The sequence below is a fragment of the Pelophylax lessonae genome (assembly GCF_965119305.1).
Source record: "Pelophylax lessonae genome assembly, chromosome: 3".
Taxonomy (NCBI): domain Eukaryota; kingdom Metazoa; phylum Chordata; class Amphibia; order Anura; family Ranidae; genus Pelophylax; species Pelophylax lessonae.
The window spans coordinates 422,969,911-422,982,893 of record NC_138770.1 but is presented as its reverse complement, the minus strand read 5'-3'; the positions used below and the strand labels follow the sequence as shown (position 1 = coordinate 422,982,893).

The 12,983-nt window shown below is 46.4% G+C and overlaps 1 protein-coding gene across 1 annotated transcript in view; it reads left to right on the top strand.

Annotated features, from left to right (window-relative positions):
- MTCL3 (MTCL family member 3) overlaps positions 1 to 12,983 on the top strand; it is a gene marked incomplete at its 5' end in the record, with an annotated part of 145,732 nt that overhangs the window by 109,683 nt on the left and 23,066 nt on the right. The window contains 2 exons of the mRNA XM_082250911.1: positions 4,119 to 4,445; positions 4,533 to 4,612. Coding sequence (XP_082107037.1) covers positions 4,119 to 4,445; positions 4,533 to 4,612 — 407 coding nt within the window. The remainder of the gene's footprint in view (positions 1 to 4,118; positions 4,446 to 4,532; positions 4,613 to 12,983) is intronic.

Below are 12,983 nucleotides of genomic sequence, written 5' to 3'. Positions count from 1 at the left end.
CGGCGGGAGGGGGGGGGCGCCTCTTCCGCCATCCCGGAAGGGTGATCCCACGGTGAATCTGCCGCTGGGACCACCCTTATCGGAAAGCCAACCGTCCACCGTTTAAAAAAATACCAGGGTTATGGCAGCTATCCCGGGAGCGCGCAGTAGAGGGGAGATCCGGGCGACGTCATATGACGGCGGCCCGGATCCTTACAACCACTTTGCCGACGTCATTTTACATGACTCGGTATGGAAGTGGTTAAGGGCCCTTTCACACCAGAATGCGACATTGTACTTGCGGTCGATAAACTACACGGTACCGCAGTACCATGCAGTTTGGTGCGTGTGATTTGTAAAAGTAGTGCTTGTGCTACTATTTTAGCATGTTCCAGTGTATTTTGCAGTCCATTCAAATTTTGCAGTCCATTCAAATGCATGGGCCGTCAGAACCAGAATGCGAGAGACTGCATGGGAATGTGTACATTCCAATATGAACGGGCACTACTTTCATGAGTAGAGTAACCTAGCGACTGTACTATTGTCTGTAGGAATGGAGAATTTAGCACTGAGCCCTGTGTGTTTGTCTGCTTGGCTGAATGCTGAATACCTTGTAACTGCTGAGTTGGGAAGCAGAGCTAAAATCTTCAGCAGAGATCTCACTTTTGTGATCCTAAACACATATGAACAGCCAGGAAATTAGCCTTAAAGTGGTGGTAAACCTCAGACATGAAATATGAAAAAAGTATATCCCTCTATAGTGTGTACTTGTGTCAATTAAAAGTAAAATTAAAAGTGTCATATCTGTCTGCTGCTTCATTCCTTTGCTGTCAGCATGAATAACTTTGGACTAGTTTTCCTGACACCAAGAGAAAACTGGTGACAGGGGAGGGACCTCCAGCAGATTGACAGTGTCAGCTCTGTTCCTGTGTGCTGTTTGAAGGAGGGTGTATCCCTTCCCTCAAATTAGCCCTTAGAGCTCTCATCACTGTGTAAACCATTACATATACCCAGTGAAGGGACTGTCAAGTGAAGATGAAACAAATCCTCCTACGTAAGTTGTAGCTCTTGCTGCAGAGTGTAACTTTAGCTCTCTGCCCTCCTTTTTTCTGACCGCTCAGACAAGCCTATACATTCTGGACTTTGAACAGATGTAGAGAAGAGAAGATTGGAGATAGACAGATACAACAGAAACAACCTATGTAGGAGGATTTTTTTTCTTCTCTGTTTGACAGTCACTTTACTGGGTATATGTAAGAGTTTACAACCACTTTAAAGTATAACTGTAGTTTAAAAAAAAAAAAAAAAAAAGAAATATATATATATATATATATATATATATATATATATATATATATATATATATATATATATATTTTAACTGTAGGAATTATGCACAATAATTTCCTAAAACAATAGGCAGCAGTGTTCAAGGTACAACCCACCCTTCATTCATGAGGCAAAACAATAAATACCACTGTGCATTAGGATGCCTTTGAAATGCATGCTTGAATCTATAGGCCCCCTGCAATCTTGAAGAATCTGGAGCAGGGGAGGGTGAGTTACATTTATTAAGGGGCTAATTAGGAAGAATAACTGTACTTTGCCAGCTGGTGAACCACCAAAGCACTGCTGCCACTGAACCTAATGAAGAAGAAGCTCTATTATCGACTGAAAAGCTGCCAAATCCTCATATCTAGCAAGGAAGCAATATCTTTGCCCTGTGATCCTCTTTACAGGGTTAAGGAATTCGGTTGTATATAGGAAAATGCTTTGCCTCCTGAACAGTACACAATGATATATATTTTCTGCTCTGATAACTTCCTGAATATTTTACAGACTGTATACATTTCTGAAAGTTAAATCCTTTTCTTAAACAACTGTAACTAATCTATGCTTACATAAATTTAAAGCACACCTGTCAACTATGTTAAACTTTTAAAGGTAAACCTGCAGTTACTTAATGTAGCCAGGAAAGCCTTATTTTTGCAATCCCTGATTGTAGTTTAATTGTAATATTAAGGGCTTGACTTCCCTCTCAGTGACTAGTCAGCAGTAATTGGACTTTGAATCTGAGGGTGGTATAAGGCTCAGACAATGAGATGGAAAAGTTGAGCCTTTTGTAACATTGTGAAATCTAAATCCTAAGGCCCCTTGCACACAGTGGGGTTGATTCATTAAAACTGGGGAGTGCAGATCTGGTGCAGATTTGCATAGAATTCAATCAGCTTCCAGGTTTTTTGGTCAAGGCTTAAAGTGGTTGTAATCCTAAAAAAAAAAAAAAAAACATATATATATATATATATATATATATATATATATATATATATATATATATATATATATATATATGATCCTGTTCCTTTAAAGCATAAATAACAGCACAGTGCTTGTGCGGTGTAATTTGGTCCTTTGTATCATCTAAAATACTTGACTGATACTGCCCTCCCCTCTGTAAACTGACCACGTTTATCATGGCTGCTGAGCCCTGATACCATGGTCAGTTTACATGCCTCTGTCAGCCCACAGTCTCTCCTCTCCCCCTACTTTCCTGCCTATCAGCTCCTGTGTGTGAGTGATCTCCTCCCTGCCCCTCCCCTCCTGTAGCTTTAAAATAACTATCTGTACTTAGTAGAATCCCCTCTGTTATAGCCTGCTATATCGCTTAGTGTCTTTGTTTTATAAAATTTAAGCAGCCCAATACCTTATTGAAGAGCACCGCTGTGCAGTCAGGTGACCGCCCGCTGCTCTCCTTCCGACTGATGTCAGAGGGAACCTAAGCCCCTCCCTCTGTAGTCTTTAGACCTAGGAAGAAGAGCGGCGAGACATCAGATGACTGCACAATGGAGCTGTAAAATAAGGTGTTGGGCTGCATCATTTTTCTTAAAACAAAGGCACTGAGCAATATAGCAGGATATAACAGAGGGGATTCTACTAAGTACAGATAGTGACTTTACAACCACTTTAATTGAACAAGCTGAAGGTAGAAGCTGTATGGCTACCATGCACATCTGCACCAGACTTTGCACTGTCCAGTTTTAGTAAATCGTCCCCTTGATGTTTAGCCCCGGTGCATGAGGCTCCAACATTTAGGGGGGGGGGGGTGTATGGCCCAGGTACACTCTCCAGCCCCACTGTAAGCAGCCTATCAATGAGAGGCTGACGGGGCTGGATGGTGCCCCTGCAGATACTTACATTTAGGGCAAGCAATCTGCATCCTGGACATTTATCTTTGGAAGCATGAGGCCAAAATGTGTACTGGCCTCCAAATGATATTCATGCCTCTGAGTATATTAATGGTAAAAATATCAGAAGGAAATTCACAGAATATGGCTGATGTAATGTATTTGCAGCATGAGCTACAAAAAGATGGCCCACCACGTAATATTGCACTTTCACCCTATATTAAGACATGCCTGTTAGCTCCTGATGAAGTCACGTGGGTGTGACGCTACGCATCGGTACCGAGCGATAGGCTAAACCGGAAGTTTTGCTGGAGGACAAGCTCGCTATGTGGAGCCTTCCTCTTTTTTTACACTATTCATATTGAGGCGATATTTGGACTACATACCGGACGACCGCCAATCAGACATCACCTACTTTAGAGTGTCATCAGTTGAGGCCACCTTAGGAGACCCCCCAGAGGCACCTGGAAAGATAACACTATCCAGCTTAAAGATATTTATGCTGTAACCTCACCGCTGTAAGGTGAGGGAATAGCACACACAGATGAGTCACCATATTGGATAATTGAGACACCAGTCACTTTCTTTTTGGTGTTGGGATTTCACACGGATTTGAATCCAGAGTCTACCATTTTGACTGTTTTGTATATGGACCTTTTTTATGTTTCTAGCGATGGACACTCATTGATCACTAGATGGTTTTATATGATTCTGGATGGGCGATTGCAGTTTTGTTTTATTATTTTCACTGTAATCTATTTCCCTAATTTCGATTTTTTGCACTCACCTAGTGCACCTTTATGTATTTTTATGTATATTATCTGATGTTTATTCATACTTACTTTTGCACACAATTTTTATTGCCATATGCACATTTTGTCACTGATAATTTTGCTTTAAGATTGATGTGTCTGATGTAGTGGCTCTGGTCACTTGTTCTTATGTCTTATACAGCTGTACCAGGAAGTCAGACTAAGAAGAGAGAAAACCCTGAATGGTGATGATGGCGACATCGAGGAAAATGTGCTTCAATTCTCTATACCCTCACAGATGAAACCGACCAAGCCAATAAACCTGGAAACACAAAGTCACCAAAACAACATGGTCAGCATTGGGCCAGAGAAAAACAGTAAACTATCGGTCAACAACTGTCCACTCTCAAATAAGGAGAATACAGCTGAATCCAAAATATCTGATAAAAAGCCTGAGGTTTGCAAATCGGAATCAGAAAATTGGCTAGCCCAAAGGATGTCCAAAACTGAAAACGACACGTTGAATGATGTTAGTACTGGTTTGATTAGCTATTTGGTCATGCCTGTGTATGGCAAGTAGCAACTGCAGTTTAATTAAATGTTTCATTCACTTCAGGCTCTAAAAGAGATTGCCAGAGTCAGCGAGGAGCTATGTAAATACCAGGAAGAAATCCGAACAAGATCCAACTGCAAAAGGTATATATTTACTGCAAGCTGACAATCATGTATCTTTTACATTTAAACAGATTATGAATTATGTGGTTCAGCCTTGTGTTATTACAGACTGGCAGCTTTCCAACAAATTGGATCACTGAAATGTTTACAGTACCAATCCCTTTGTCTAGTTTTATTAGTCTTCATTTTGTAACACTGCAATGTACAATCAGCTGGTTAATAGACAAAATATTTGTTTTAAAAATACCACATGTTGTGCAATAATAGTTTTTGCTATTTAAAAGAGAAGTATGGGAATTGGGGTTTTTGTAGAATCATACTAACCTAGGTGAATGCAGCATCGGTCCGATGCTGCATCTGTCTCCCGTCGGCTCTAACACTGAGAACCGAGCGATCTAATGCCACCGCTCGCTCCGTTCTCACAGCTCCCTGAGCAGAAAACTGGTGACTGTCAGTCACCGTCTCCCTGCTCTGCCCCCCCCCCCCCCCCCACACTCACTGGAGCACTGTAGAGAAATAAAAAAACCAGCGTTGATTAAATACCACCAAAAGAAAGCTCTATTTGTGTGAAATAAACAATAAAAATGTCATATGGATACAGTGTAGCATGATGGCGCAATTGTCATTCAAAGTGTGACAGCGTTGAAAGCTGAAAATTGGCCTGGGCAGGAAGGGGGTGAAAGTGCACTGTATTGAAGTGGTTAAGTGAACTACTAGTCCCATCAGCAACCCTGCAATAGAGATGAACAAAGGCAGACAAAAATGATGTCCTGCCTCGTTAGAAGCATTGTTCCCTCCTTGGGTACCATGGAGAAGTTAGCATTGTCACCCAGGTACACATAGGGGTTGATTTACTAAAGGCAAACAGACTGTGCACGCCTCTGCAAGTGCAGTTGCTCCAGAGCTTAGTAAATGAGGTAAGGCTTCACTTTGCAAAGAGTACCCAATCAAAGGAAAATAAAAAATACAGCATTTTTGTTTGCACATGATTGGATGATGGAAGTCAGCCGAGCTTCTGCTCATTTACTAGGCTCTGGAGTAACTGCACTTGTAAAGAGCACAGTCTTTTTGCCTTTAGTAAATCAACTCTAAAGTGTGTTACGCTGGATAAAGGAAAGAAGCCTGAGAAATGAAAAGCAGTGCAGCCAAAACCATGAGGGCCGAAACCTAGTACGTCCACCATGAAAGCATCATTACTTGCTTGTTGCTTTTGTGCAGATATGGTGGTTGTACTGGACCCTGCAGCTCAGCTCTTTTAAAGGCTCACACCCCTCACCAACATGCAGATAGCACATCTGGTCCACTACCATCAAGACTTGCCATGGTTACCTAAAAGCTACTCAGCTTGGGCAGTAAAGAGTCACTGAAGTTAATTTGCAAGTGCAGTTGCTCCAAAGCTTGATAAATGAGCATAAGCCCTGCTGACTTCCATCATTCAATCATGTGTAAGCTAAAATTCATTTTTTTTAATTTTCCCTGCATGTGATTGGGTATTCTTTTAAAAGTGAGTCTTAACTTCATTTACTGAGCTCTGGGGCAACTGCACTTACAGAGTGCAACTGCACTTTGCAAAGTGCAGTCTATTTGCCTTTAGTAAATCAACCCCATTGTCTGCATCCCATTTCTGTTTCTCACTTACTATATTTTTGAAGGGCAGAAGGGAACACATTTTTAACCTAAAACCATAAACACTTAAACCTACGTCACTTCCCATGAACCCTAAAATGTAAACCCACTTAAAGTTGTAAAAAGGCAATCACTGTAAGGGCTCTTTCACACACTCCGTCCGCTGGACGGATTCCGTTTTTCTCAGCGGGGGATCGAGCCGCCGATCCCCCGCTGAGCAGCAGGAGGACAGCTGTGTCTCCGCGCTGTGTGCGGAGACACAGCTGACAGTTCCCCATGCATCTCTATGGGGGAAATCGGATGTCAACGGACCGTCAGTCCGTTCTCACCCGATCCCATCCGATCCGATCCGCTGGACGGATGGAAAATAGGGTTTCCATCCGTCCAGATTTGACGGATCGGATCGGGTCGGATGTCAGCGGACATGTCTCCGCTGACTCAGATGCCCCATAGGAATGCATGGGGGGACCGTTCAGATCCGCCAAAAAAACGGACAGGCGGATCTGAACGGTCCGCCTGTGTGAAAGGGGCCTAAAGAAAAGAGTTCATTCTTGCCTCTCCCACTGGCCATGCCACCAGATAACCTGGCCGGAGAAGTTTTGGCATCCAACACATTTCCAGGTACCTGGTCCCCTGCGATCCAGGCTCAAAAGTGATCCCGTCCATATGGTCAGGATCCACCCAGATGCCTGGAACGGCAGCTGGCTCAGCTTCTCAGAGAGCCGCTGAGAGTCTGAGCCAGCCATTCCCGCCTCCTTCATAGCCCAGTGCTCCAGTGACTGACAGTCACCAGCTCTTTCCAGGCTGAAGACCGAGAGCCCAAAGCTAAGCAATCAGCCATCTTTTTTCGCTCAGTTCTTGGTCTTAGAGCTGGCAAGGGACAGCTGTGGCTGGGATCGCTGCTGCAGCCATCTAGACAAGTATGACTGTTTTTTTTTTTTTTTTAAGCCAGACTTCTCTTTTAAGGTGAATGTATGTGTGCAAAGCATTTTGTGCAGATACTTCTATATCACTACCCTTGCATTAGCATCTGCACCCTAACACTAGTTCAGGGAAACATTGAAAGTTCTGGCCATGTTTTGGATTGAAGCTCTTCAACAGTGTACTTTGAAACTGAGACTGCAATTTAAAAAACTACAGGTCTTTTTGAACTCCAATTACCACAGTTGTGACCAAGTAGTGCAATTCAATGCCTAACCCTAGAGGGTTGAAGACTTTATCCACCTGATAATATTCAGCTGTGTCATACACTTAATAACTGCTAATATACTTTATATCCACCAGTATATTTCTTCACTGCAGAAAGTACATTTCACCTAACTCATACACAGTACTTCCCCCTAAAACAGAGTAGACTTACTATAATAAAAAAATAATTGTATCATTTTTTGGCATTGGTTTTTGAATAAGCAACAGCTGAGAGCTGTTATTCATGTGTGCCCACTCAGTGCTGTCAGCTTTCCATATGTTTCATTGGGGAGATCTAAATTCCTGGGACACCATCACAAGTATTGTGTTTTTTTTTTCTATGGGAATATATTAGCTCGTACTTGTAGAAGCAAGAACAAAGCTAAACCGCACAAAGGGAAGGCTGTGTAAGCATTACAGTAATAAAGCAATTAAACGTGGGCACCAGTATAACATATGAAAAAAAAAAATGTTTTTATTTATTTAATTACTGATGTGCTAACAGTAATCAAATATCATTTTGAACAAATAAAGGTATATGACCTATTTGATACCAGGCAATTAAATTATCAGCATTGCAAATAATAATGATTACCCATGACGATACGTTAAACTTTTGTAGGCTTTTGAACTTTTTTTTCTACTGTGTAGCATTCAGTATTCATTGCTGTAAACTGTAACTGTTCATTTGTATGTGGACTGATTGCATAGGCAATTCCATGTGCCTATATTTAACAAAAACCTGGACATGTCGATTGGTGTAAAATAACACAGCAAGAGTATGCGCAAAGCAAAAGTAATCAATACTACATATCAAGCTAAACCGAAATTCCTGCTTTGCTTTTAAATTTAATCTTGTCCGAAAAAGGCAGGTTAGCTTTAAACATAAAGGACACAGGAACAAGAAAAGACTATAGCGGACTTGGCTTATTTATAGCCTATGTTTTAAGGTTGTAAAAGAACTGAGCTGAAGAGACAAGGACTCACTGCTCAAGGTGGTGTAATTGCCTGATGACTCACACCGGTGCATGCCCCGGCTCGCCTCCGTGAAAACTTGATAAAAGAAAAGGAATTGGCAGCACTCCAGGTTGAGTCAAAATCCAGATTTATTGACTGGACATCCAAATATGACAATCGTGACAAGGTAGACGCGTTTCACACACTGACTGTGTGCTTAATCATTAACAATGATAATGGTAATGATTAAGCACACAGTCAGTGTGTGAAACGCGTCTACCTTGTCACGATTGTCATAATTTGGATGTCCAGTCAATAAATCTGGATTTTGACTCAACCTGGAGTGCTGCCAATTCCTTTTCTTTTATCAAAGAACTGAGCTATTAAACATAAAATACAAGTTGGGATGCTGACAGGCTGCACAACAGCCTGCATATATGTTAATGCTACTTTCTCTTACGTCCTCCGACAGTCGCCGCCTCTTCATATTCGTCACATATGGGGTATTAGACTTTGCTCCGAAGGAGTAGCTAGGCAACAGAATATGTTAACAATAAAGCTTTAACATATCCCACCCTCAAGGGATGGTCCCCTCAGTCAATACCCTCCTACTTCCTGCAACCATATCTCAGTTTTAATGTCTAGCTTGTCAGGAGTGGCTGGCTCTCTCTGTGCTGGGACTTTTTGTCCCAGACTCTTTCTTCTTTTTGATATTTTGTTTGAGTTTTCTCTCTACCTTTACTTAGCTGTTATTTTTGTCAGCATTAGTTAGTTCTTCGGACGAAGAGGATCATGCGGACTGGGTCTCGGGCTGATCCCCCTGGTCGCAGGTCGTGGGTCAGTGGCTTCCCAGTCTGCCATCGAGCGTTCAGCCAGGTAACGCTCCTGGCACGGTGAACGACCCATCCCTGTTCGGTGCAGGGATGATTGGTGAGGTGGCTACCTCACCGGACGCTGTGCGGTTTCTGAACCGCCATTGTGTGCGTCTTGAGTAGCGACTCTCCCTGCCTCATGTGCAGCGGCTTGTTCGCCTGTGCGGGTTCCCCACGCCATGTGAGGTAAGTGTATCTATGTGGGGACCTGTCTGTCTGGGGGGGTCTCAGTCTGGGACTGTGTAACCTGCCTTTAATCACACTGCTTGTCTCCCTATCTCTCGGCTGCATGCTGTGGGCTGCAAGGGGGGGGGGGAGCTGTATGACACTGAGTATGTCAGACTGGGCAGTGTGAGGAGCTGTGTGCTGTGGGGCATGTTTTTAATGGCATGTTGGGGCATATACAGCGATCGCTGCGGCGATCTAACATGTATCCATATTATGGGATGATATTGTGTGTGATTTTATGCACTGTGGAGCGGCGATTTCGGCGCCAAACGGCGCCATTTTACCGGCGCCCGCTCCGGCCGCATGGTTTACATGCACGGCGGCCATTTTCTTGTAGCCTCCATAGGTTTACATAGAGCGCCCTGGCAGCATCACTTCCTCTCTCCTGGAAGCACCGATCGAGGCAGCAGCTGCAGCGGAGTCTCCTCAGGTTTTATCCTTCTATTCCTGTGTTCCATTGCCTGTATTCAGTCTGTATATTCCCTGTGGGGGTCTCATTGTGCCTGAGTGTGGTGCGGTGGGCTGCGCTTGCCGCGCTTGCTGTAAGGGGGCAGTTAACCCTTGGTTGCCTGGCATACAGGGGCAATGGATTCTCAGGAGGGCAAATTTCCCACAGTCTTGGTGGAAAGCCAGGGGACCGCTGTTTTCCCCCCAGGGGGGGATTTGGCCACTATTGTGGCTGGCCTTGCTGCTCAGGTGCAAATGCTGGTGGCTGCTCAATCTACTAAACGGCCCAGAGTTGCTCTGTCCTCTGATTCTGAGGGTGAAGGTGATGGGGCTGTTCTGGCGGGGACCCCCCTATCGGGGTCCCGCTCCTCTCTGGATCTAGTGGGGTCTGAGGTAGAGGCTGAAGTTGAGGGGGTTGATAATTCTCCCCCTGGCTCGCCTGAAGAGCTTGCAATCATGGATGAGTTGATTGCTTCCATTAAGCAGACGCTACGTTTGCAGGACGAGGTGTGTCCCCCAGCTGCCTTGGCGGCTTATGGGACGCAGAGAAAACGCAGGACGCCGCAGGTCTTTCCCTGCAATGCTGATTTTCAGCGCGCTGTTAAGGACCAATGGCGCGATTTGCGCAAGCCTTTTGCGGTACCAAGTAAATTTAAGCTGCGTTATCCTTTCTCGCCTGCCACTGATGAACGGTGGTGTGTGCCTCCGCCAGTAGATCATGCTATTGCGGTTTTGAACAAAGCCACTGCGATCCCGGCAGAGGGATCCCCTATTTTCCGTGATGCCACGGATAGGAGACTGGAGTCTCTTGCCCGTCATACTTATTCTGTTACGGGTTCTATGCTTAAGGCTCTGTTTGCTTCTCTCATGGCGGCCCAGGCGATCGCAAGTTGGACGCAGATGCTTAGGCGCGTCCTAGTGGCCGATTCGGCCTCAGCGGCGACCCTGGATATGGTGGATCAGATCCACCAGGGTGTCATGTATCTGTGTGATGCGGACCTGGACCTGATTCCGTTGGCCGCGCGTGTGCACAGCGTGGCGGTGTTGTCTCGCCGCCTGGTTTGGTTGAAATGTTGGTCGGTGGACCAATCTTCACGTAAAACCTTAGCCAATCTGCCTTATGATGGGTCTCGCCTTTTTGGGGAGTCCCTGGATGTGTTGATTAAGGGGATTACTGGGGGTAAGAGCACTCTCTTGCCCCATTTCCCCAAGGCTAAGGGGGCTTCTGGGAAGAAGCATGCTAATTTTCGGCCCCCTCAGGGGTCCTTTCGTGCCTTTCGGCCGCACTACAAGGGCAAACCGTTCAAGGGCCAGGGCTCTCAGAAGAAGCCCTGGTCTGGAAAACAGAAGTCCGGCCAATCCGGACCTGCGGCCCATAACAGTTCGGCCTGAAGGGGCGCCCTCACCCAGTTTTGGGGTGGGGGGACGCTTGCTCGGTTTTCTTCAGCCCTGGTTGGCCCGTGTGCGGGACAGATGGGTTCTGGAAATCGTTCGATCTGGTTACAAGATCGAGTTTCTCTCTCGGCCAGAGAGCAGATTTTTTCCCTCAAATCTACAACTGTCTCCAGAGCGCCTGCGGGATCTGCGCCTGGCGGTGCGGGACCTGAGGGCTCAGGGAGTGGTGGTTCCGGTGCCTCATCGGGACAGATTTCGGGGGTTTTATTCCAATCTGTTCACTGTGCCCAGAAAGGAGGGCAAGGTTCGTCCAATTCTGGACTTGAAAGCTCTGAACCGCTCTGTGCGGGTTCGCAAGTTCCGCATGGAATCCCTGCGCTCGGTGGTGGCTGCCCTGGTTCCGGGGGAATTCATGGCCTCCATCGATTTGAAGGATGCGTATCTTCACATCCCCATATTCGAGGGTCATCAGAGATACCTTCGATTTGCCATTGCGGAGGATCACTACCAGTTCGTGGCGTTGCCCTTTGGGCTCGCCTCGGCTCCGCGGGTCTTCACCAAGGTGCTTGCACCGGTTCTGGCATTATTGAGAGCCCAGGGCATTTCTGTCCTGGGGTATCTGGACGACATTCTGATTCGGTCTGCGACCAGTCAGGGTCTGGAGAAGGACCTGTCTGTCACGATGCAAACTCTGCAGGAGTTCGGTTGGACGATAAATGTTCCAAAGTCGACTCTGAGTCCGTCGGTTCGTCTTCCCTATCTGGGAATGATACTGGACTCGGTGCAGGCGAAGGTCTTCCTGCCGGAAGACAAACTCAGGACTCTTCAGGAGGAAGTCAGGTCCCTCAGGGACGTTCCGAACTCGTCTCTGCGGACGTGTATGAGATGTCTGGGATTGATGGTCTCGGCTTTCGAGGCGATTCCTTTCGCGCAGTTTCACACGCGGGGTCTCCAAGCGGAGATCTTGTCCAAATGGGACGGGCGACCTCAATCTCTGGATCTTCAGATCTCGTTGAGTCATCGCACCAGGGAAAGCCTCCTGTGGTGGCTCCAGTCCCCGTTGGTGTCCGGGGGCAAGTCGTTTCGTCCGATCTCGTGGACGATAATCACCACGGATGCCAGCCTGTCGGGCTGGGGTGGTGTTCTGGGCGTTTTGTCCGCCCAGGGGACCTGGTCGGAGGGGGAGTCTTCCCTCCCGATCAACATTCTGGAATTGCGTGCGATAAGGCTCTGTCTTCATCGCTGGACGGACCGGCTGCAGGGCTGCCCGGTTCGGGTGCAGACGGACAATGCCACGGCGGTGGCCTACATCAACCACCAAGGGGGCACCAGGAGTGCCCGAGCGGCTCGAGAAGTGGCCGACATTCTGTCTTGGGCCGAGACTCATGTCCCGGCGATAACGGCGGTTCACATTCCGGGAGTGGAGAACTGGCAGGCGGACTATCTGAGTCGCCAGACCCTGGATCAGGGGGAATGGTCTCTCCACCCGGCTGTCTTCCAGATGTTGTGCGCGAAGTGGGGTCTTCCAGATGTGGACCTGTTCGCGTCTCGCCTCAATTACAAGGTGAAGAGGTTCGTGGCAAGGACGCGCGACCCTCGGGCGGACGCGTCGGACGCGTTAGTGGCCCCGTGGCATCAGTACAGGCTGATGTACGCGTTTCCACCGATTCAGTTGCTGT